This window comes from Osmerus mordax, chromosome 16, assembly GCF_038355195.1.
Source record: "Osmerus mordax isolate fOsmMor3 chromosome 16, fOsmMor3.pri, whole genome shotgun sequence".
Classification (NCBI taxonomy): Eukaryota; Metazoa; Chordata; class Actinopteri; order Osmeriformes; family Osmeridae; genus Osmerus; species Osmerus mordax.
In genome coordinates, this window is record NC_090065.1 from 8,225,052 (window position 1) to 8,247,099 (window position 22,048).

The following is a 22,048-nucleotide window of genomic DNA, read 5'->3' on the forward strand; positions in this document are numbered from 1 at the left end:
CTTTGTCTCCGTTCTAATCAAGAATGCGATGAATAGGTGGCCACGAGTACCTCATTAGCAGTGAAAGAGCCATTCGGAAGCCATCGTGATCATGTGGGGGCAGTTTACTTCGACGGGGCGTGCTACTACCGATAAAACGTGACAAGTATCCCATTGCAACCTGATATACCTCCATAGCCGATTTACACCACGGATATGTTCACCTAAAATCTTAAAATGGTATATTAATTTACCAGGACAGAAACAGTCCAGTTTAGCTGACCAGTATAGCGTTTATTAATATGCAATTTAAAAAAGGAATTCGATTTTGTTTTGGTAATGCTTAAGGCAAGCAGGTTATTCACCATTAATTTCATTGGACACTGCTCATTGAACAAGTTATGAGAATTGTTGCCACCTACTGTTTGAACACTATTCTACAACAGAGAGCATTTACCCGCTCCTCACTTGGCAAATGACCATAAACAGTATAACAAAGCTTTCGCGGGATATAGATGACTAGTCAATGTTTAATTTCACAACCAATAAAATTTATTCAATTATATATTACAAATATGTACATGTCATGTAACAAGTAAATATTAAAATAGACATTTTTAGAACTATCATTCAAAAGGCCATATGTTGAAAAAATAGGTTTGTTGTGATCTCACATTGAAACTGTAAAAGTATGTTTTTCCTAGAAGCCACAACAAACATTTTAATGTGCGCAAGACACAACAGACAACACAAGGAGTGAGGCTGCACAAAGTGTTGCAAAAGGACAGAACACAATGTCGCAAAAGCTGGAACACCAGTAAACCTCACAATAATAATCATCAGTACAGCTTTTCGGAAAAAGTACAAACCTGCAATGCATGCACAGCATTGAAATCACAAGTCAAAAAACACCAGCTGTGTTATGGAACGCCAGATGAGGAAAGAAGAAACTGAGTAAAATAAAAACAACAAAATCCAACACATGCTTAAGATTAAGCCAACAACAACAACAACAACTAACATCAACAATTTGGACACAATATAAAAAAACAACAACTTTGGTCCATCAAAACATTAGACAAAACAAAGTTTACAATCAAAATATCTATCACTTATTTTTTTTACAAGTTTAAAACAATAATTACATGGCTATTTACAAATGCACAATCCGTATGTATAAAATAAGTTAAAAAAAATTAAGAGCACAGTCTGTACATTTTGTATGAACACTCACTTAAAAACAAAGAAGAATTGAAATCTCTCTATTTGTAACCCTGCTTGGTGAGTAGTGGCATGTGGTGGTTTCCATGCTTCTCTTCTCTCCAGGAACTCTACCAGACAGCAGCTCCCAGCGCTGCCTGCCCCAGCCTCTGGCCCGTGGGCTAAGTGTGGGTCTGGGCCTTGGTGACCACAGCCTCTGCTCTGCACGCAATACACAATATGCAGTCAGTCACTTTTGGGCAGGGCATCTTGGTGTGGGGGGTGTTGTTCGTTTCCACCATAAGAGCTCTGGTGTACAATGCTCATGTGTAAGTGCTTTCTGGCAAAAACCCATGGCCTGACTAAGTGCTTTACGTTTTTCTTTCTTGAACATATGAGCGTCCCCTTGCTCGTCAGTGATGAATGACAGGTGATCATCCTCTGGCCAATGGATCATATTGGTGTGAGGTCAAAATCGTCGTTGACCTCCACAAGGGGGATATGGAACTCTGAGATCTCAAAGATGCTGGTGGACTTGTAAGTGGCAGGGTCCAGCTCCTGCAGTTTGAGTTGCCACTCCAGACGCTGCACTGCGTTAAGAGCTGCCGCCTCATGCTGCTGCCTCATCAAAAGACAAGTCTAGGGAGAAGGAAAATGGTTGATTTAGCTTAAGACATAATCCTGTGCCAGACAAATACATTTTAAAGGCAGTTTAAAAAGCAGAATATACTGTACCTTTAGTTTATCAAATTTGTCGTCCACATCTTGCAACCAGGACATGAACTGCCTTGCGTTGAACCGATCTCTTACTGAGGTCTTGCCATCGTCTCCCTGAGAACCAAACACAACATGAAACTCATTTCCCAGGCCCAGCACACAGACTTTTCGAATTCTTTATTGTCAAGTGCTAAACTTACTGATTCTAAAGAATGTGACATCATGCCACTTGCCTGGACATCCTGAGGCATATTATACACTTCAGCATCCAGAAGGACTGTGCAGGCACTGAAAGGAAGCGTCTGATTGGCTAGTGTTCTTGCTGCCCGGTAATGGACTCGTAACACCTCTTGCTCATTAGAAACAATCAATTTTTCCTAAAAGAAAAAAGGCAAAAATAATATAAAACATTTGAGGGTGATGAGAAGTGTTGTGTTTTATATGAAATTAAAAGATAAGACAGGAACAAATTTAAACACACACCCTCTCAATGCTGTGTTGCAAGCGCAGCTTCATGCGGACAACCTCTTGTTGTTTGAACATCTCTTTCAATTGGTCAGGTAAAGAAGGAGGCGGGGTTATCTGTCCAAAGACAAAGATAATGAGTTAATCAAATGTAAACAAATTACAGCTCATCCATTTGATTAATTCCCATATGGTCCCCAAAGAAGTCAGAAAACCGTTCCTACTCACTGTAGGAATACAGAGCTTGCTGAGTGGGTTTCCATCTAGGAGGTAGGACCCATTGAAAGTCACATATTCATCGTAATACTGCGGGGGCTGGGGGATGACGCTGCACAGTACTTTACGCTTCTCTTCGATCTTCTTGCGAATGTGAAGGAAATCATAGTAGGGGTTGGCCCTCTCTGTCTGGTATGGCTGGATCTCCTCCAACTTCACAGAGTCCACTATAGCTGCCAGAGACTGCTGTGACTTGTCCTTCCCCTGTTGTGTGGTGGGGCAGGCCTGGGAGGAGGAGGAGGAGGACGACAGCGACATTCTGGGCATCTTCCTCTTGCGGGGATGGGTCACCTGCATGTCCATCTCTTCATCCAGCGAGCGTACTTTGGCTTTGGCTCCGGAGGAATCCGAATCTCGGTCTCCAGACTGGGGAGAGGAGCTCCCGGAGGCACTGCTGCCGCTCAGGTCAGTGTGAGCCGCATGCTGCCCGCCGCTCTGACTCTGCTCTCCTCCACCTGAGGGTTCTGGCCTCTCTTCTGCAGCGGACACCTCCATTGGCTCTGGACACGGCGGCTCGGCTCTTTCGGGGCCACTCTCAGGGATGAAGATGCCTTCTTCTGAAGAGTTCTCCTTCTCGGATGTTGTTACCTCAGCGTTTCTGCTCCTGCTCTCCATAGACTGCGCATCCGAGTCGGTCATTAACTCGGTCTTGTGTTCAGGGCTAACACAACTAGACAAACAGGAAGATGGAGGACGGACATGTTCACCGTTATCGACCTGGGGATTGCTGCAAGGCCCTGCCACATCACTGGAGTCTCTTGATGTTTTACAATCATGGCTGTCCATTTCCATGTCCTCTTGAGCATGTGTCGGCTCAACAGTGGTTTTGCTGGGAGAGGATTCCTCAGAACTAGCACCTTGCATCTGGGTGCTCGTGGAAGGCAGCGGACTGCTCATCCTCTCGGTTCTGCAGCCAGCTGGTACACTCTCCATGAGCTCTTGTACTTCTCTGCTGTCAGCACTGCTGGTTCCACCCTCGGGAGGAGTGTCGTCTTTCTGGTCAAGACCAGGGTCTACATCAGCTTCGGCTGGCAGAAACATCTCAACACTGGGATTAAGAGTGGCTTCATTCTGTTGCCTAGACAACTGTGCAGATGTTTTAGTGTTAGACGACGGTGGAGTCTGGGAAGATAGAGATGCTGCTGATACCAGGGGCACGTCCACAGAGGGCGGGTCCTTTAGAGTGCACTCTCCATCAACAGAGCCGTCTGTAGGGACACACTTGACCACCTGCACTTGAAGGTGGTCAGTGGGAGGAGACCCTTTGTGTTCTACAACTGGCTGTGGAACGTCAGACTGTGAGAAGCTGATCAGAGGAAGTAGCGGCTCCTTCACGTCTCTGAAGGCGGACGCCTGCGGGGGAAGAACACCTGGAATGTTTACTTCACTCTCAGAGTTGGCATCGACATCTGATTTTGCACTTAGTATATTAGGGGGTGTCAAATTGTGACCACTATGACTCTCCTCTGTGTCGGCAGAGATTTCTGAAGTGTGAGCATTTACGGGCTCCTCATTTGTGTGACCAGGTACAATGGCCTTTGGCAGACTTTCAAATGGTTTACCCTCCACTGATGCAGAGTTGGCATCCTCGTCAAGAATAGCCCTAAGGTACGGGGATGTGTGTCTGCTGGGCAGCGGAGTTCGGTGACATTGAGTCGCGTCAGGAAGACTGATGTCTTTGTCTTGGACGACAGGTGATCGGGTGGCCTGCAAGACGAGGGAAGACTGTAGGAAAGGCGGCTGGGAGTCGGAGGCTTCAAGGGTGAGATCCGAATCATACTCTACCGGTCTTGGTGTTAGCGTGGTAGCCTGACAGGAGTCTTCAGAGCTGGCAACCGAGACCATGGACACAGATCTGGACATGAGGCCCGATCGCTCGCTCTCAGGCCTGGGCGACCTGCTTAGGCTGTTCTCCATACCAGCTATGACCTTCCCGCTAACTGCCGAGAGGCTCTTGCCATCTAATGAGAGGGTCCTGGAAGTGGCGCTGTCCTTGAGGGGCTTCTCTCTGCCGTGGGGCTCGGAGCTCTCGGAACTCTTTGAGCGCAGCAGCTCTTTACTCATGCACGGTTCCGTCTTTGCCTTGTCTTTGCTCTTGACCTTTCCTGGATCCGTCGTCGAGGGACGTTGCTTCATCCTCTCGCGCTCCTTCTGCTTGATCTTCTCAAGGTGCTTCCGGTGCCACTGCTCGATCTCCTGGTCCTTGAGGCTGAGCATGCGCTCAAAGCTGGTCTGCATCAGATCGTCGTTGACGAGCCTCTTTTCTTTTGGCCGGGAGTCCCTGGTTGCGGGGGAGGATTTGGACTTGGCCCTGTCTCCCTCGGCCTCGTTGGGTTTGCTCTTGCTAACCTTCCCTGGCTGAGAACGATCTCTGTGTCTCTCTTTGTCCCGATCTCGGTGTCTTTCAGAGTCTTTCTCCCGGTCCCGATCTCTTCGGTCCCGTTCTTTCTCTGGAGTTCTTATAACCTCCTCCTTGGTTTTCGTCGAAACAGACCTGCCACTCTCAGACACGTATCCCTTTTTCTCCTCCAGGAGCAACTTCAAGTTGGAGCTTGAGGATGAAGAGCTTTCCTTCATTTTGTCTTTCCTCTTTTTCTCACACTCTTTTTCTTTGGAACGGTCAGATTTGCTGTGATCTATTGTCTTCTCTGGAGGTTTTCCCCTCTTGTCCGAGCTCGTCCGGTCTTTTTCTCTGTGTTCCCCCGCACTGTACTCTCTCTCTTGCCTCTCCCTGTCACTCTTTCTATCCTTGTCCTTTATTTTCTTGCTTTCGTCGTGCTTCTTTGGAATAGACCTAAGCTTTTCACTTTCCCTATGATTTTTATCTCCAGGTAAGTGGGACAAGCTGCCTGCAATTCTCTCCTTTTCCTTCAGGCGATCCATTACATTTTGTGGTTCCGATTTTTCAGAGTGCTCGACTTTGACCTTCTTCTCCTTGTCAGGATGCCTTTTCTCAAACTTTTCAGCTTCCTTTTCCTTTACAGGGAGCCTTTTGTCATATTTCTCACGTGAGCCTTTTTCAGAGGATTCCAGCTGGTCTTGATCAGCTGTGATCCCAGTTATGGGTTTGTCTTCCGGCTCCTCTTTCATACTCGTGTTATGCAGCGACTCCTCAGGAATCCGCCCTGAGCCGTGGCAGTCCGGCCTCTCGTCACGCTCGCTCTGCCTCGCGTCCTTTCCCCTCTCCTCTTTACCGGCGAATTCCTTTCGCTCTTTTTTCAGAGCTTTGTCTTTTTCCTCCCTCGGCCTCTTGTCCTTGCCGCCACCGGAGTGCTTGTCTTTCGGCCCCCGCTCTTCCTTAACAGGAGAGGCGTCCAAGGTCTTCTGAGGAGAGCCGCCACCGTCCGGCTCCTTTTTCACTGGCAGAGGTTCATCGTTCTCGTCGCTTTTGAAAAAGTTCTCTTTCCAAAACTCCCTGTCAAACTCCAGATTCCTGTGGCCGTCCTTCCTGCCCTCTTTCTGTCTGTGGCGACTCCTTTCGGCCTCATATTCCCTCCTATGCTTGTCCTTCTCCTTGTATTTGATTTTATGCTTTTTGACCACTTTGCCGTCTTTGTCGGTCTTCCTTAAGGCACCGTCGCCGCTGTCTACGCTGTTGCTCATGCCGACTTCTTTATATGGACTGGAGCCTCCATCTTCCCCGTCCACATTCAAGTCTTTCTGATGATGCTTGCTCTTCTCCTTGTGTTTGCATCCTTTACTGCTGGTGCTTTCCGTGCAGTAGTCCTGCTCCGTGTAGTGGTTATATTTGACGGCGTCCACTTGACAGGGGCCTTCCCCAATGGCGAGACACATTTTAGCATTTTCCTGTTTGAGAGGCGTGGACTGTTTGTCGATCAGGCTGTGGTTCACTTTGGGAGATTTCACCGATGACAGATGGAAGAGATGAACGGAGGAATCATCCTTGGGGCTGAAGGACATCTTGAAGGAGTCTTCGTCCCGGCTCTTGTCTGTGCTTTCTGTCACCGTGGCGACGGAGAACACAAGGGCTTTGCTGTTCTCTTTGCCATCCTCTTGATTTTCCTTATTTTTGCTGAGGCTTTTACTCTTCCTCTTCATTTTGCCCTTGTCTCTCTGTTCAGCTGGAAGGCTTAGGTTGTCCTTTTTACTCCTGGCGTCGGAGCTTTGGGAGCAGGTAGGGGAGCTCCTCCTCTCTGAAGGGTTCTCCATCTCATCACTAGAGCTGTCCGAGCTGCAGCACAGCACGCGCTGCGTCCTCTGCTTCTTGGACTTGCTGGACTGACCAGAAGCGTCGCCTTTGCTGCTCTGCTTGGCCGTGAAATGGTTCCTCTCCTTCTCCTCCTTTTCCCTCTGCCGCAGCTCCCTCCTCAGGATGTGCCGGTCATTGAGGGCCTTGCTCAGGTCCTCCTCCTCTTCCTCGTCCTTGAACTCGTACTCATCCAGCCCTGACATGGAAGACGAGGCCTTGACGGTGGTCTGTTTGTCATCGGAGTCTTTATCGGCGTCAGAGTCCTCCATGATGTCGTCATCCACACTGGAGGGGTTTACAGAGGGAGGATCCTCAGACTCTGTTGTGATGGGGGGGGGGGGGGGGGAAAGTACAAATTACAAAATTTGACAGGTTTTACATGTTTAATCTTAAGAAAACAATGTCAACAATTCTCAATAGTTTCAAATGAGGAAATGGTATTTCAAGGCACAGGTGTCAAGTACTAAAACCTTTTTTCTGTGGAAGAGATGAAGAGATGAAGCAGGACAGGTCCAGAGCCCTTCTTGTTTCCTGCTTACCTGAGGAGCTGTCCTCCGAGTCGGACAGGGGGACCTCTCCCTTCAGCAGCTGCTCCAGCTCCAGGGAGTCTGCCACGTCCACCGGCCGCTCCCCACGCTTGTTGGCCTGGAACGCATTGCCCCCGTGGCGGAGCAGCAGCTTCAAGATCTAGATGAAACATTATGGAGTCAGTGGTTCGTTTATGGAACCCGTGCCAGTGTAAACATTGTGGGTGGAGGAAGTGGAAGTTGTGTTTTGAAAGTAGGACAAAATTATGTTTTGTGGAAAAAGGAGATTATAAAGAGATGTCTCTTCTGAAGTGTCTGGATTGCATACTGGAATTTGCTTCTTTGAGGAAATCCTCCAGGCATGTATTATGTATGGAAGCATTTTAAAGTAATATGATTGTAGCCGCAGGGAAAATAAAAAGGTGTAATCCTCCACGTTGTGCATTTTGCAGGAACTTTCATGTTCGACCCTTACATTTTTGTGTCCGCTGCTAGAGGCATCATGGAGGGGTGTGTCATCATCCAGACCCTGGGTGTTGACCTCCGCGCCTGCCGCAAGAAGAACCTTCGCCACATCATAGTAACCAAGGTTACACGCTTCATGAAGGGGAGTCCAGCCTGTATGTAGAAAAAATGGAAGCATGAATACAAAGCAGTATGTAATGCATGTCCAAGAGTGGTTGAATTTCTCTCATGAACTCATTGGAGGCCAAAGCTTTTTTGTCTTTTTACCTGCGAAGTCCTTGACGTTGACATCTGCGCCCAGGCTAATGAGCTCTTTGACCTGCTTGGCGTCGCCGCGGATGGCAGCCATGTGCAGGGGCGTCTCCCCGCGCTCGTTCCTCTTGTTGACCTTGTCCTTCTGTCTGGACGTGGTGCTGCTGGGGGCCTTCTTCTGCACTGGGGGGGTCTGGGAGGGGTGACTCGGAGTGGAGTCTGGGAGAGAGGGGGTCAAAACAGACAGACTACTTGAGCATTCAACAAAGCAGAGCGAGGGAAGAAAAACCAGACTCACAAAAATATGATGGGATCAAAATGTTGGGGAATCATTAACATGAATTTCATAGGACCTGCCAGGTTAAATTTGAACTAAATCTGTCCAAATTGTCTGTTCAATTAAAAGTATGTCATAATTTCCAAGCTTTCTTAATATAGCAATCGAACATCTTGAAAAGTTGAGAAAAGTGAAGAGAGCGTGGAGTTAGACCTGGGCTGTTGTCTCTCGCAGTCATTTGCATCAGGAGGGCCATCTGCTTGCGCTCTGACAGAGGGTAGCCAAACAATAAGTTGGCGGAAGCTGACGACTTCTTACTTCCAGACTCCTTCTTCACCTTCTTCTTGTCAGGCCCATCTTTATCTACAATAGATTCAGAACATGCAATATTCAGACAGTCATCAATATTTCCCCTAAGCAGCCAGATCACGCCGTGTTCTCTTTGTTCCTTTTAAACTAAATTGAAAGACAAGTTTCACGCACAAACAAAAAAAAGGTACAGGTTTAGCATGACGTCAATTTGGGGGGGGAGGGGGGGAGGAAAGGAAAAAAGTAGCCAGCCAAGTGCATCCAGCGCTCGTCGGGTCTGCGCTCCATCAGAACGCTAACCGCAAACATGCGTGAGCCACTGAGGAGTGGAGGCAGTTGGAGACGTGTGTGTGTGCGCACGCTTGTATGTGTGTGTGTGTGTGTTTTACAGCGTTGCAGGAAAGGCGACTTGACTAAGGAGGACTGGGCTGGCTGCAGCAGTTACCTGCGTATATCCTGCAGGGAGGCACTAATCTCTCTCCCCAGGTCTCACTCGACTGGCCTGGGTCTGAGTCATCTACAGTGCAAAGCAGAGAGGATGGGGAGGGGTAGAGGAGGGAGGGGGGGGAAGGGAGAGCAGGGGAAAGCACTGCATTAACGCCTGCGCTCGCTCGCTCTCTCTCGCTTTCCCCTCACACACACACACACACACACAGACACACACACAGAAAGACAAGCACACAAACACTTAAACAAAAGAACTGGCAGACACAAGGCACGCACACAGATTTGGGTATGAGTCATCAGAACATGAGACAGTACAGATCCAAGGTGGGCTGTGGAGCCGTAGCCTGTCCTTGTCCGACAGGAAATGAACACCCCTGAGAGGCACTGTTGACTGTAGTATTTAGGCGCAGCAAAGCTATGTCCCAATATTACATCTAGTATTGTTCAAGGTTCCATTATCAAAACAGTATATATAACTCCATCCAATGTTATCAAACCTGACATATTAGACGGAAGATCAGAGAGCAATTTGGTCTACTAGTAATCAGTCAACGTTGTCAAGATGCAGGAAGGGTGGGTATGAAAGCATTTGAGGTCCACTGCAATATGATCTCAGATCAGTACGAGCTGAAATAGAGTACGAAAATAATCCTCAAAGCTTCCCTTTCACAGATGACATAACAGATCTTAATTAGATACCTTTCGATCTGACTTTTATGAAGTAGAAAAAGTGAATAACCGTACCACACTGTGTGACTTAAACGATTGTCATAAATAGGGTTTAGGGTCCAATAACCCTGGCATGATGTCTGGCCCACCACAGAAACTCATCTTAAAGGATATTCTTTTAAGAAATCCAATAATCAACAAATATTTTACTTATTTGAAATACAAATGAACAAGTGTGTGCCGAAGCCCAGCAATGATTTCATTATAATTTTATTAACAGCTAATACAGCATTGTCGAGGCTGCAAACAAATCTTCTCATCCTGTTACAAATATTATTAAGCATCAAGTCAGAGTAACTGGTCTCTGCAGATAAAACCCTGTTTTACATCAGCAAGGGGAGATCCTGGGTTCTACTGCTGGCCACCAGGGGGCAGTGGGGAGCCATGGCTGCAAGCCAGCAGTGCTAGAAGGGCGGCCAGAGGCAGGAGCAGCTCTTACCTGTGTCGGAGTCTCGCTCCTCCGCTCGGGGCGGACTGGCAGTGAAGGAGAGCTTGCGCTTCATGGAAGACTTGGGTTTGCCCTCCTTCCCCAGAACTTCGCTCCGATCCAGCTTCGGAGTCTTGGTGAAGGGGGATATCTTATCTTTGCTCTGGAATACAAAGAATCATTTTCATTTGAAATGTACCAACTTCAGCAATGATGGAGTCTTCAACAGTAGACCTATTAATACAACTCTGTAAACTTCCATACTGACAAACTACAATGGGTAGGGTTCAACATGAGGTAAGATCATGGATGGAACTATAGGGGCAGAAAAGGTGTCCAGATACTGTACTCGCACGTACAGTGTAACACACACCAAACTGTTTGCACATTGTTTTGTCTTGTGTCTTTCAGTCTTAGCAAGACAACCGGGAATGTCACAATTCCCCTCGGAAGTCAATATTCCTTCGGTAATTCGAGCTACTATGTGGGGTTAAGGTCAACAGAAACCCTATCGGGTGCTCTGAGGTTTCCACCGTGGCTGAGCCGGTGACAGCGTGGCAGACAGTGAGGCGTGGTGGGTGTGTGAGGCGTGGTGGGTGTGTGAGGCGTGGTGGGTGTGTGAGGCGTGGTGGGTGTGTGAGGCGTGGTGGGTGTGTGAGGCGTGGTGGGTGTGAGGCGTGGTGGTGTGTGAGGCGTGGTGGGTGTGAGGCGTGGTGGTGTGTGAGGCCTGGTGGTGTGTGAGGCGTGGTGGTGTGTGAGGCGTGGTGGTGTGTGAGGCGTGGTGGTGTGTGAGGCGTGGTGGTGTGTGAGGCGTGGTGGGTGTGAGGCGTGGTGGGTGTGAGGCGTGGTGGGTGTGTGAGGCGTGGTGGGTGTGTGAGGCGTGGTGGGTGTGTGAGGCGTGGTGGGTGTGTGAGGCGTGGTGGGTGTGAGGCGTGGTGGGTGTGAGGCGTGGTGGGTGTGAGGCGTGGTGGGTGTGAGGCGTGGTGGGTGTGAGGCGTGGTGGGTGTGAGGCGTGGTGGGTGTGAGGCGTGGTGGGTGTGTGGGAGAGAGAAGACCTACCTTCTTCCCCGCCTGTTTGTCCACCATGGCTCCATCGCGGTCGCTCCCAGGTTTGGCCATGGTGCGGCGCGTGACTAGCTGAGGCAGAGCTGCTGCAGTGGGTTCATCATGCACCTGCAACACAGAGGACAGGGCCAGATAAGCATCTCTGTGTTAGCTAAGTGGTTCAGTGGCCCGGCCGCCTTTCTGAGGCTCTGTAAACAGAGGTGGCAAAACAGAAAGCAAGGGATGAAATGACGCTTTAGATAATCTACTGGCATTTAAATACGCAAGTCGCCTCAAATCTGTGGCCTGCCCAGAAAAGAAATGCAGCAAACAAAAACATGTATTTTTGGTTAAATAGCATTCAGATTATAGGCCTACTCTTTGTGCACAATAGACCACTTTAACAGTGCTCAGTGTGTGGTCTGAAGTGAGTGAGCAATGATACTGTTAATAAGACATGACTAGTTCAGTATTACAGAGGGGAAATCGAAGACATTTCCATGACTCTTGAAACTACTGTGTACAGCCAGCTCACGGGAGAAAACGAGAACATGAATCATGGGTTTAGGGGCTCTCTACAGATCCTGTATGCAAAGAAACCTCCCACCTTCACACAAGCCCACTCATCCGCCTGGCCAGAAGTCCTTGTGATGTGGTCAATGCTTCTAGATTATGGTCGTCTAACCTCTCGTATGAATAGACCTACTGTGGGGCTAGTCCCTACCACCCTGTCACAGAGCAGCACGGAATTCTTTTTAAATTCATCCTCAGAGAGGAACACTGCTGTAGCCAGCCACCTTTGCGTGCCTGGAGCACATGAAGCTGATTCTCCTTATGTCAGTCCGACATAGAAATTGTGCCGAGAATCATTTTAGGTTCACTAGGCTATGCCCATCCAGGGCTTTACAGAGTAAAGGCATCCCAAAAATCTGTACTCCAAAGTCAAACCATACCACAAATAATTGTGTTTGAAATGGAATTACAAACTAAAAGAATAGTCTACATTCTGAAAACAATTCAACCATGGCCCGACCCAGCTCAACACCAACATGCTTATAAGTTTATATATGTAGGCAGACAGTCATGACACAGGCCTTTTCCTCAATCAGCTCGGCCAGCGCGAGCGGAATCATTAGTCAGCAGATATGCAGCATTGTCATTCAGACAGCTGATGGGGAGAATGAGCAGGCCCAGGCCACAGGGAATGAGAGTGAGAGGGTGTTGGTTTCTGCGTGAGTGTGTGTAAAGCCAGTGTACCAGCGTATTAAAAGTGGCACGGATGCCATGGGATGAGCCCAGAAAACAAACGCTGACATGACTCCAATCTGGCCCAGTGATGAGCGAGGAGGCTGGGACTATAATCACAGAGGTATTTGAGCAGTGGCCAGCTTGGCATTCACATCCCTTGAGCGCTACGCTCACGAGCGGCTACGGTCTGCATACTCCTCTGTGAGCAGCACTGCCATTAACCTTGAGCTGTTGGAAGATCAAATCATGTCTTGAGGCCTCCCACAACATACAGAGAGAGTTGTTTGGGGTGACAGTAGGTGATGATATCAGAGGTTGTTCCGTGTGTTGCTTATTCCCCATTGTGCATGAACTCAACAAGCTAAATAAGAAAATGGACTTTGGACAGTGAACTTTGGTTTAGTCATAATAGGCCTATATATTTTTTATATGAAAGTTAATGAGTCTGTGGCACGTTTTAGAGAAAACACACCTCTACCTATTGTGGATTCAGTAGTAGGCTATTGCAATTCACTGCATGCCCTTGTTCATGCTTCCATCACATGATCAGTTCATTCTTACATCACATGTACTGGACACAGTTCTTAGCATCTCTAAGCCCGCAGTCAGCCCAATGAGCACAAGCATTCAGGAAGTTTGGATTGTATAACTGGGGTGAATGTGTCCACGTCTAAGGTTAAGAACAGTACTAGAATAACTAGCAAATACTAAAATAATATTGGCCCATTAACTAAATATTTATCTTGGCTAGTATGTAACTTTGCTAGCTCAGTCGGAAGCTAGCTAGCTAGACTAGCTAAATGTTTCACTGCTACTTACTGAAGCAAGCCATTTTTTGTATTTTAGTCATAATATAGGTAAATGTAGCTAAATTCAACATATTGTTGGGAGACTGTTCATAATGTCAATTCCCAGAATTTTTATTTCTCTAAATACAAATAAGAATTCCCATGGAAACTTTCAACCAATTTGCAACCTTAGATACAGTTCTGTCACCATTAAAGAATATCAAAGAATGCAACGCCAGTGTCATGTTGGGTATAGAAACAGGCCAGGCCTCGACAGCATGCCAGAAATGTAATTCTAAACATACTGAATGTATGGCTGCAAAGTGCATGCAGGAGAAGGTGAACTGTGCCAAAGTCTTCTGGTTGAATGAGGCAGGGAAGGAGACGTGATGTGAAGTAGGCAACACAAGGGACAGTTCCCTCGGCCTCTTCTTGAACAGTCTGGTGAATCATTTAACAGTTAGACCAGCATGCTCAAAGAAACATCTGAAGGTATTTCTAAGCAAAGAAAACCGTTGCTAAGAAGAGAAGATTTTATGCAGCCTGGTGTTTCACTGCTCTAACCGAAACAATAACACCCATTTCCCTGCACCATTGAAACAATCTGGTAATCAGAACAGAGGGCACCAGAGACCGTGTGTGTGTGTGTGTGTGTGTGCACACGTGTGTCCCGTTGCGTGAGCAGCAGTTGTGCGAGGAGGTTGGTGACGAGGATGTGTGGAGCCGAGGGAGATGGAACTGCACTCAGAGTACGGTAACCTGATCCACTGACTGCAGAGGGGACAGGGGGGGCAGAGGACTAAGAATAGCCAGCCTGATACAGCACAGAGTACACCACCACCACTCCTGCCTCCAAGAATACAGTCTGCTGCTCCCAGACCATGTGGGAACTACATGTGATCTCTGTTGGCCGTCCATGTGGCTGCTGTACAAGTAGACAGAAGCACTCTCCTACTCCCATTTGTAAAGCAAATTAACCACAAACAATATCCGTTTCTAATATAATTTTTTTAAGCAGCCCCAATCCGACAAAATCCCATAGACTACTCGAGGAATCAGAATACGCCGCATGCGACAGTAAACACCAGGTCACGTGCTGGCAGTCCTGTGTGCAGCCTGGCTGAATGATGGGGGAGGTCTCTTCCAGCGCTCCCCACCCCCACCGCCTGACTCCTCCTTCCCAGACCCCCTAATGAGCGGTAGGACAAAGCCAGGAGCCAAAGCCTGATTATGGAGTATGGAGAAGGGCAGAGAAACAATACCCAGCCATGGCTGAAGGCCGCAATATGCTTCTGCGTCTCCGTTTACGGATGGGCGGGCGCACGGATACGCACGGATAGACTGCGTTTATGGTTCTCTGTAGGCTGTGGGTACTGAAAACAATTCACCGCCAGAAGAGTAGGTGGCGCAACGTTTTTTTGTAAATCGTCGTGGAGTGTTTATTTACCTAGGTTATCGAGAAGTTGGAGCAAATTTACAAATTAGCCGTTTCATCAATAAAATACGCACATTTTCAGCAACTACACTGCCCATTTCTCGTCACATTTTAATTCAGATGCTGATTTACATGTACTGTTTAGCTGAAATATGAATTGTGAAAACTTACAGCAATGGCGGTCAAAGGATTCTGTTCGTCCTGTTTATCCCGGCAACCCCGACCCCGCCCCTGACGCAAGCAATTCTTAATACTGACCAATCACAGCCAAGGGTGTCTCCGTAGCTCTCCGTCGCTCACGACGGATAGTTAGAAAATTCAGGAGGTGCACGTCGAGCTCTCCGGGGCTCTCCGAGGGCTAACGGAGAGCTCGTAGAGGGCGTTCCTCGGAGAAGAGGGCGTTCCCATGTGTCCGTTTTTCAAAAAACGCAGAAGCATATATAAGCCTTGAGCCGTCACCAAAGCACTCACACAACACACGTCACGCCCACACACACACACGTTGATACGCCCACATTCATGTACGCTGAATCTGCTTCCTGCCCCAGAACTGTCCCATTCAATTATTTTTTACGCTGGAAAAAAGGAGGGGGGGGGGGTCCTATGCTTTATGTGGTCAGTAATCATCATGTAGGCTACACGTACCATTTAAGTGAGACAAAAATCACAAGCGGTCATGTGTAGCATGACCCCTATGTTACTATAACACATCACAGGACCAAGGCTAGATACGAACAAATGCAGAGACATGGTGTGTTGATATTGAAGCTCCATGACTAACTGAATTGAAAAAAAAGATTGATCACTTCAAACTGCGAAAAAACTCAGAGCTCCTTCTTCCAGTGTCTGCCACCACAAAGAATAACCAAGACCGGGCCACATGAATAGACAGTTTATTTCAACATGAGCAAACAAACAAAAAGTGACACAGAATGCCCCAAGGCGTCTGTTCACCTCTCACCACCCTTACCAGGAACAGACTAAACATGCTTCGTCCAATCACTCAGTCTGGGCTGAGTTCAGCCACGTCACACGTGTTGCCCACTCTGCCACTGAGAGGATGTCCAACTTACATCTTTAGCTTTTCTGAAGCACTAGCTTTATGCAGGTTTTTTTTGTGTGTGTGTGCTCAGTCTACAAAATGTAATGTGCAGGTAATAGGCCAACAGCTGACATTAAATACAAAGTAAATAGGACAGTAAGGCAAGTGGACAGAACCACCAAACCATTGGATTAATTCATAATACTCCAAGCATTAAGCCTCTCTAAGACCCAGACATCCAATGTGTTATTATGTAAGGAGAGGGCCTTTAGAATTGTTTCAGATCTAACAACACTACAGATTGTAGGTCACTTCCCTATACCACTACACTTGGCCTGTTTTATCTTTGCCAGCTTACCACCACCACGTAGTTTACAGGGACTTTACAATATAGGATAATGTGATAAATATGATCAATACACTTTAGGACATGACACAGACTAAGCCAAAACCTGGATGGAACAGACTCACTGCTCATTTAAAGCATTCTGAGAAACATGATTTTAGGGGGCATATTAAAAGGTGTTACTGGCATCCAAGCAGATCCTGCCAGACAAACCTAATAATGTTTGTAGCTGAATAAGTATAGCTAAGGATTTCGTATAAATGAGTAGTGAAGTCTGCGGTTTTTGCTTCAAACCTAATCAAACCAAACCACTGAGTTTGCCGTCCACATGAAGTCCTACTGGAATGTGATTTGTTTTACTGGTTAATGTAATTATCACCACAGCAATTATTACCAGAGGAATGCAGTCACGTGCAAAGTCATTTTAGTCATTTTTAGGCCTGCACATGCCTGTGACTTTCAAATTCTTCATTACCTTCCCGTTTTTACATAAATAAAAATGAGAGGCATCGTTTGTAGCATCTTTAGCTATGAGTCAATTATTCAACAGATGCTGCAAAAGCAGCAGAAATATAAATGTGTTTACTAGCATGAAGAAATTTAGAAAATCTGGCCAGTGTGAAAGAATCTGCCAAAGTAGTTTTTGTGGCCACATGCCCAAACAATCAGTGTGAAATGAGCATAAGACTATGCGCCACTGGTATCCTTCTTGCATACCCAGGAAACAGCACCAGGCCATGTGAGAACAGAGTCTCCCAGGAAGAAACAGGGTTAACTTTACTGGCCACTAAATGAGGCTCAGCCCAGACCTTGACACATTGAAGATCTCCCATTAAGCTGGTCAGAGCAGTGTCTGTGAGAGCCTTAAGAAGCCTGCCACTGCAGCTCTAACATGTAGGTTAATGATCACAGATACCCGCAACAGATGAGAACAATTAACCATTTACGAGTGCTTATGGGTCAAATAAGGAAGAGGGGGATTGGGACGAAGGTTAGAAGCACAGGGGCAATGCTGTTTCTACACAGTCAAACTTATAACTTGCCCACAGCATTGACTAGTCGTGTTGCCTTAGTAGTCTTGCAGAATGTCAAAGCTATTGTGTGTACATTGTCAGACATTGAAGGCTTTAATCTGATCTGTACAGCCATAATTATTGATTTACTATACATTTGGGACACAAAATTAAAAAAGAGCCAGCTATTAGGTCCCATTTGGGAAAAAGGGCACTTTTGAAGCAGGTTATGGTTCACTGGATAATACACTTTTCATTGAGACATGCAGACATGACTGTATCTATGCACCTGCCACATCCTATCACGAATGAGTCTGTCAATCCGATCACAGGCTTTGGGTTGTCTTTGCAACTGGTATTCAAACATTGACAGAAACAATGTTTCAAACACGGGTTCAGTCACTAGTTCAATTTCCCCTTACATTACTCATGGCTTAGTTTGTAGTTATTGTTGCACATCTTCACTCGGGATCAATCGAACACGCATAGGTAAATTTCACATTTTAAAAGAGCTATGTTTTCACCTGCACATTTTTTACTCCACTTGCCAAAATTCTACAACTCAGAAGTAATCAGCCAATGCAATATTATTTTTACAATCAGATCTCTTCTTTTACAGCTTACATTGACTACGGTCCTCTTCAGGACACCTTGATTTAGGGATGGACCTCCATAGCCTGCTGTGTCATTCTCTGATGGTAAATGATATTTACAGCTGCACTGGGTATTAGGCTATGGGGAAAAGGAAAGCAATTATATTCTAATGTACAAACAAAAACAACTAGCCTACATATTTTACTCATGTGCACGCTTTCCCTTTTTCAGCTGAGTCTTTGTGGAAATAAATGATCCAAACTAACAAGCACATGCACTCTAGGTCCTCCTAAACTCTATAGTCGACATCATGACCTGGAGCCATAAGTCACTAGCACACTCGACAAGAGACACTACTACCAAACAAAAACAACGTATTCTACTGTTGGTGAGGCAGCAACATGTTGTGTAATCAGTAGATTCCACCCACTCCACACACACACACACACACACACACATACATACACACACACACACAAACACACTGCACTTAGGCCTTTGAGACAGATCCAGATACTCACCTGCAAAAGCTAACCACAGATCATACACTTAATATCATGAATGACTATTTTGCTTGCACAAGCTCAGACATTCAGAATACAGTTTCAAGGCAGCTGGCCATAGAACAGTTTTTTAGAAGTTTCTTATCAGTACTGAAGAAAGATTTTACAACATTCATAAGCTACTTTCAAATATGCAAAATTAAAAGGGACTTTAACAGTTGAACAGATTTAACACCAAGATTGTATTTGCTTTGACCTTACTCAAGCGGTAGTAAACAAGAGCTGATTTTGTATTTGAAGGGGCTTTCCCAGTCCAAGGTCTTATCCATTCAAGTCACAGAAAAGAGGAACTCAACATGAAGTGCTGCATGTCAATAGGTCAGGGGTTGGGTATTGAGAAACAAATTTCCAACAACCATAGATTCGATAAGATGCGCTTTTTCGATTTCAACATTATTCCAAAGGGTATTACGATCCATTGGGGGGTATTTTTCCGTACATAAAATATCTAATTTCCAAGAGGTTTCATCTGCACTGTGGCTTGAGCCCTTCACATGACTACAGGCTGATGGGTTGACTTACAGCTCAAAGGTTTCTAGCCTAGTGCCTCTCCATTGAATAACACCCTACAAAAAGAAACAAACTGGCAGTGGGGCACAAAAAATGCAAATTTGCTAATTCTTCAGAAAGCTCCAAGATATTTAGTGGCGAAATATGGCCAATAGAAATGGATGGATGTTGAGGATTAGAGAGTAGCTGTCGCCACAGACAATCTTCTGGCTACTCCAGCTTTGACGTTCTAAGATGTCAGAAAACAATTGAGTTTTGATGAACATAGGAGTTAGCTAGCTGTGTGTGTTCAGATGGTAGGTTAGCTTGTTAGCAGCAGAGCTGTATCAGCGGTGTTCACGTTAATTTGGTAGTTGATAGCAGCACGATTGGACACTACGCACAAATGGGGTGTCTCGCAAGTAAACTTCACAATTTTCCCAGAAATAGAAATTGTAGGTTAGGCTACCCCCTCCCTCGTATTTATTTCCATGTCATAATTTGACATCAACTTTGGATGCTTTTTGTAGTTATATAGTGTAGTAGCCTACAGGATAAGATAATAATCCTACAAATGTTGAATAAATACAGAAAGCATGACATATTTAGTTTTTCACAGAAATATCAATGGATATTCTCCTGTGTCTATTTGCACATCAGAATCAGAGCTAGCTAACAGAACATCATATTCATATATTTTTTCTCTCCAAAAACATCAGAACCAGGATTCAATAAGAACCAACAACTTGTTACTTTCCATTTCATAAAGCACAGTTCAATGAGGGGATAATGACCAAAATCCTAGTGATGAGTGAACCAATAGCCAAATGATTACAGTAGTATGAGCATCAGCCATCCACTAGCCTATTTCAGTGAGGCTAGTGGATGGCTAGTCACATTAGGGCAGTTTGGTTACCTCTGTACCCTGTGTTCTCCAAGTAAATGTATTCCAATTCTAACACAGAGAGGGCTTTTACTGGGAATAGAGTATAGGGAGTCAGATGGCTGAGCGGTGAGGGAATCGGGCTAGTAATCCGAAGGTTGCCAGTTCGATTCCCGGTAATGCCAACTGACGTTGTGTTCTTGGGCAAGGCACTTCACCCTACTTGCCTCGGGGGTATGTCCCTGTACTTACTGTAAGTCGCTCTGGATAAGAGCGTCTGCTAAATGACTAAATGTAAATGTAATATTCAACTATGTACTTGCATACTCTACTTTATTCCAATGAAAAATCGAAAATATGCCATTGCCATCTGTGGTATAAAACAGCCAGTAGCCAATCTGTATAAAACAGCCAGTAGCCAACCTGTGGTTACTGATATAGTATCAGTTAAGTTAAAGAGTCAATGTTTATCGCCCATGTTCACTGGTATTGAAAATTGGTTCACAAAAAAGGTCAAACTAGGGTTAATCAAACTTCTCACAGTACTGCATGCATCTTATGACGCCAGCCTGCTTCAAGTATCTTCATTATTAGAACAGATTAATATTGTCTGTCAAGGTTTATAAAACCTCACCTTCAATTAAACATTTAATTCACTTTCAGATGTGTTGTCCAGACCATGAAACAGCAAATTTAATTTTTCTCTCACGTTGACACCAGATATTTTACCTTCTTAACTTTAAACAATATTCAATATGATGGATCCAATACTGACCATACAGGGCATCACACCCACCAAGGGTTCAATGACACAGTTACTAGCCTAAAGCTTAGCAAGGGTTCAATCACACTATCGTATTAAGGTTGATGATGCCTTGAACACTGTTACAATACACAGTTTCGCATGAACTGAATCCGACCTGACTTTATTTGGTAGATATCCCACAATACAGTACATCACTCCTATTTCACTAGCTATCTGGTCAACACGCATAGTGGAGTGAACAACACGCATCTGCTAACCTTTGCTAACAGTGTAGCATAGCTGCGTTACTTGGGCGCTCAAATTCTGAGCTAACATTATAGCTCATGCGACCTAGCTCACTGTCAAACGTCACCTCCCGTGCAGGGGGAAAGGTTGTCAGTTGGACGTGTTTAGAAACGTAGCAATAGCTAGGTATTTGACTGAAAATTTACAACAAACAACACTTTTTATTTATGCAGTCAGAGAACAAAACAATACCGTGTAGACAAAGCCTTCTGACCGCCCTATCACCGTCCCCCTCCCCAGTCGCTACTTGCTAACTAGCTAGCTTAGCAATGCAAGCGCTGTCCGCAACCAGTAGAATCTAGCTAGCCAGTTGTCACTCAGCTCGCCCTCGTTGAAACGCGCACATAAACTACAATTCACAACGTCTTTCGTTTTAAATGAACTTTGCCACAATACTAACAAAGCATTAGCACTAAAGAACATTTCCACACAAACATGTATTACACACGTGGCAAACAACTAAAAACCCACACATTGGCAAAACATTCCATTTTCGCACGCAGTTACGTCAAAGTTAGCTAGCTGGCTAGCCATCCAACTAGCCAGATGGCTAACTAACTGGTTTTTTTCCTATGATCCCATGGAATAAAAAGACATATACTTTGCTTAAAGCTCACCTTTCCAATGCTGTGTTTTGTTCCGCTTATTCATTCGGTTTAAACCATAAACGTGTATTACGCTATATAAATCTATATTTCCTAAATATTAAACGTTAACCGTAGCCTACGGCTGTGTGACGTTTCTTTCCAGCTTATTGCTGGTTTGAAAACATCCCCAGTCGTCCGTAGTCTCCAAGAAAAGCCCAGCATAACACTCAAACGTCGCTTTCATTGGCCGAGATCAGTCATATGGTCGCTTGAGCCCCACCGAGCTTAAAAAGGTCTAGCTACGTCTGCTGGATATAAATGGGTATGTCAAGCGGTTTCTCTTATATTTTGATTCCATTACTATTCGAATGTTCACAATTGATGCAAAGTTTGTATCACGGAGACACACGCATTTTTAAGCGGCATATTCATTTTATAATTTGTGAGTTTATGAAGAATAGTTGTCAGGAACTTTGGGCATTGGGTACGCACGTTTTGTTGTACAGGGATGACCGATTGTTGATCCGGTGGACGGAATTTGCAATTCCTAAAATAAATCTACCTCTATGTTATACACTAAACAATCTGCATATGCGTGATAACAAAATTATTTTGGAAGTTGTGAGGTCGACAACAAAACCATAATGCAAGTGCGTGCTGGAATCCAATATCCGCAGATAAAACA

The 22,048-nt window shown here is 45.7% G+C and overlaps 1 protein-coding gene across 10 annotated transcripts; it reads right to left on the minus strand.

Annotated features, from left to right (window-relative positions):
* Positions 1-514: 514 nt before the first annotated feature.
* On the minus strand, positions 515-21,561 carry ankrd12 (ankyrin repeat domain 12). 10 transcript variants are annotated; one of them, XM_067253080.1, is made up of 13 exons: positions 21,394-21,561; positions 11,340-11,453; positions 10,293-10,443; positions 9,123-9,194; positions 8,582-8,731; positions 8,107-8,310; positions 7,850-7,992; positions 7,387-7,534; positions 2,590-7,166; positions 2,380-2,478; positions 2,130-2,273; positions 1,915-2,010; positions 515-1,818 (listed from the first exon to the last, which is right to left on the minus strand). In XM_067253080.1, the coding sequence occupies exons 2-13, from the start codon at positions 11,397-11,399 to the stop codon at positions 1,633-1,635; spliced, it is 6,030 nt and encodes a 2,009-aa protein (XP_067109181.1). In that variant the 5' UTR covers positions 11,400-11,453; positions 21,394-21,561; the 3' UTR covers positions 515-1,632. The 10 variants fall into 10 exon arrangements, with proteins under 10 accessions (XP_067109181.1, XP_067109183.1, XP_067109179.1 ...); XM_067253082.1 differs by having other exon boundaries at positions 1,915-2,006; positions 2,126-2,273; XM_067253078.1 differs by having other exon boundaries at positions 2,097-2,273.
* Between the last annotated feature and the right edge of the window lie 487 nt (positions 21,562-22,048).

Excerpts from the sequence above, each read along its gene's own strand:
- ankrd12 (XM_067253075.1), bottom strand. The coding sequence starts at position 11,399 with ATGGCCAAACCTGGGAGCGACCGCGATGGAGCCATGGTGGACAAACAG. Across the intron at positions 2,274-2,379 it reads TGCAACACAGCATTGAGAGG|GAAAAATTGATTGTTTCTAA; the intron begins GTGTGTGTTTAA and ends TTTTTCTTTTAG. Across the intron at positions 2,011-2,096 it reads TGTCACATTCTTTAGAATCA|GGAGACGATGGCAAGACCTC; the intron begins GTAAGTTTAGCA and ends TTTGGTTCTCAG.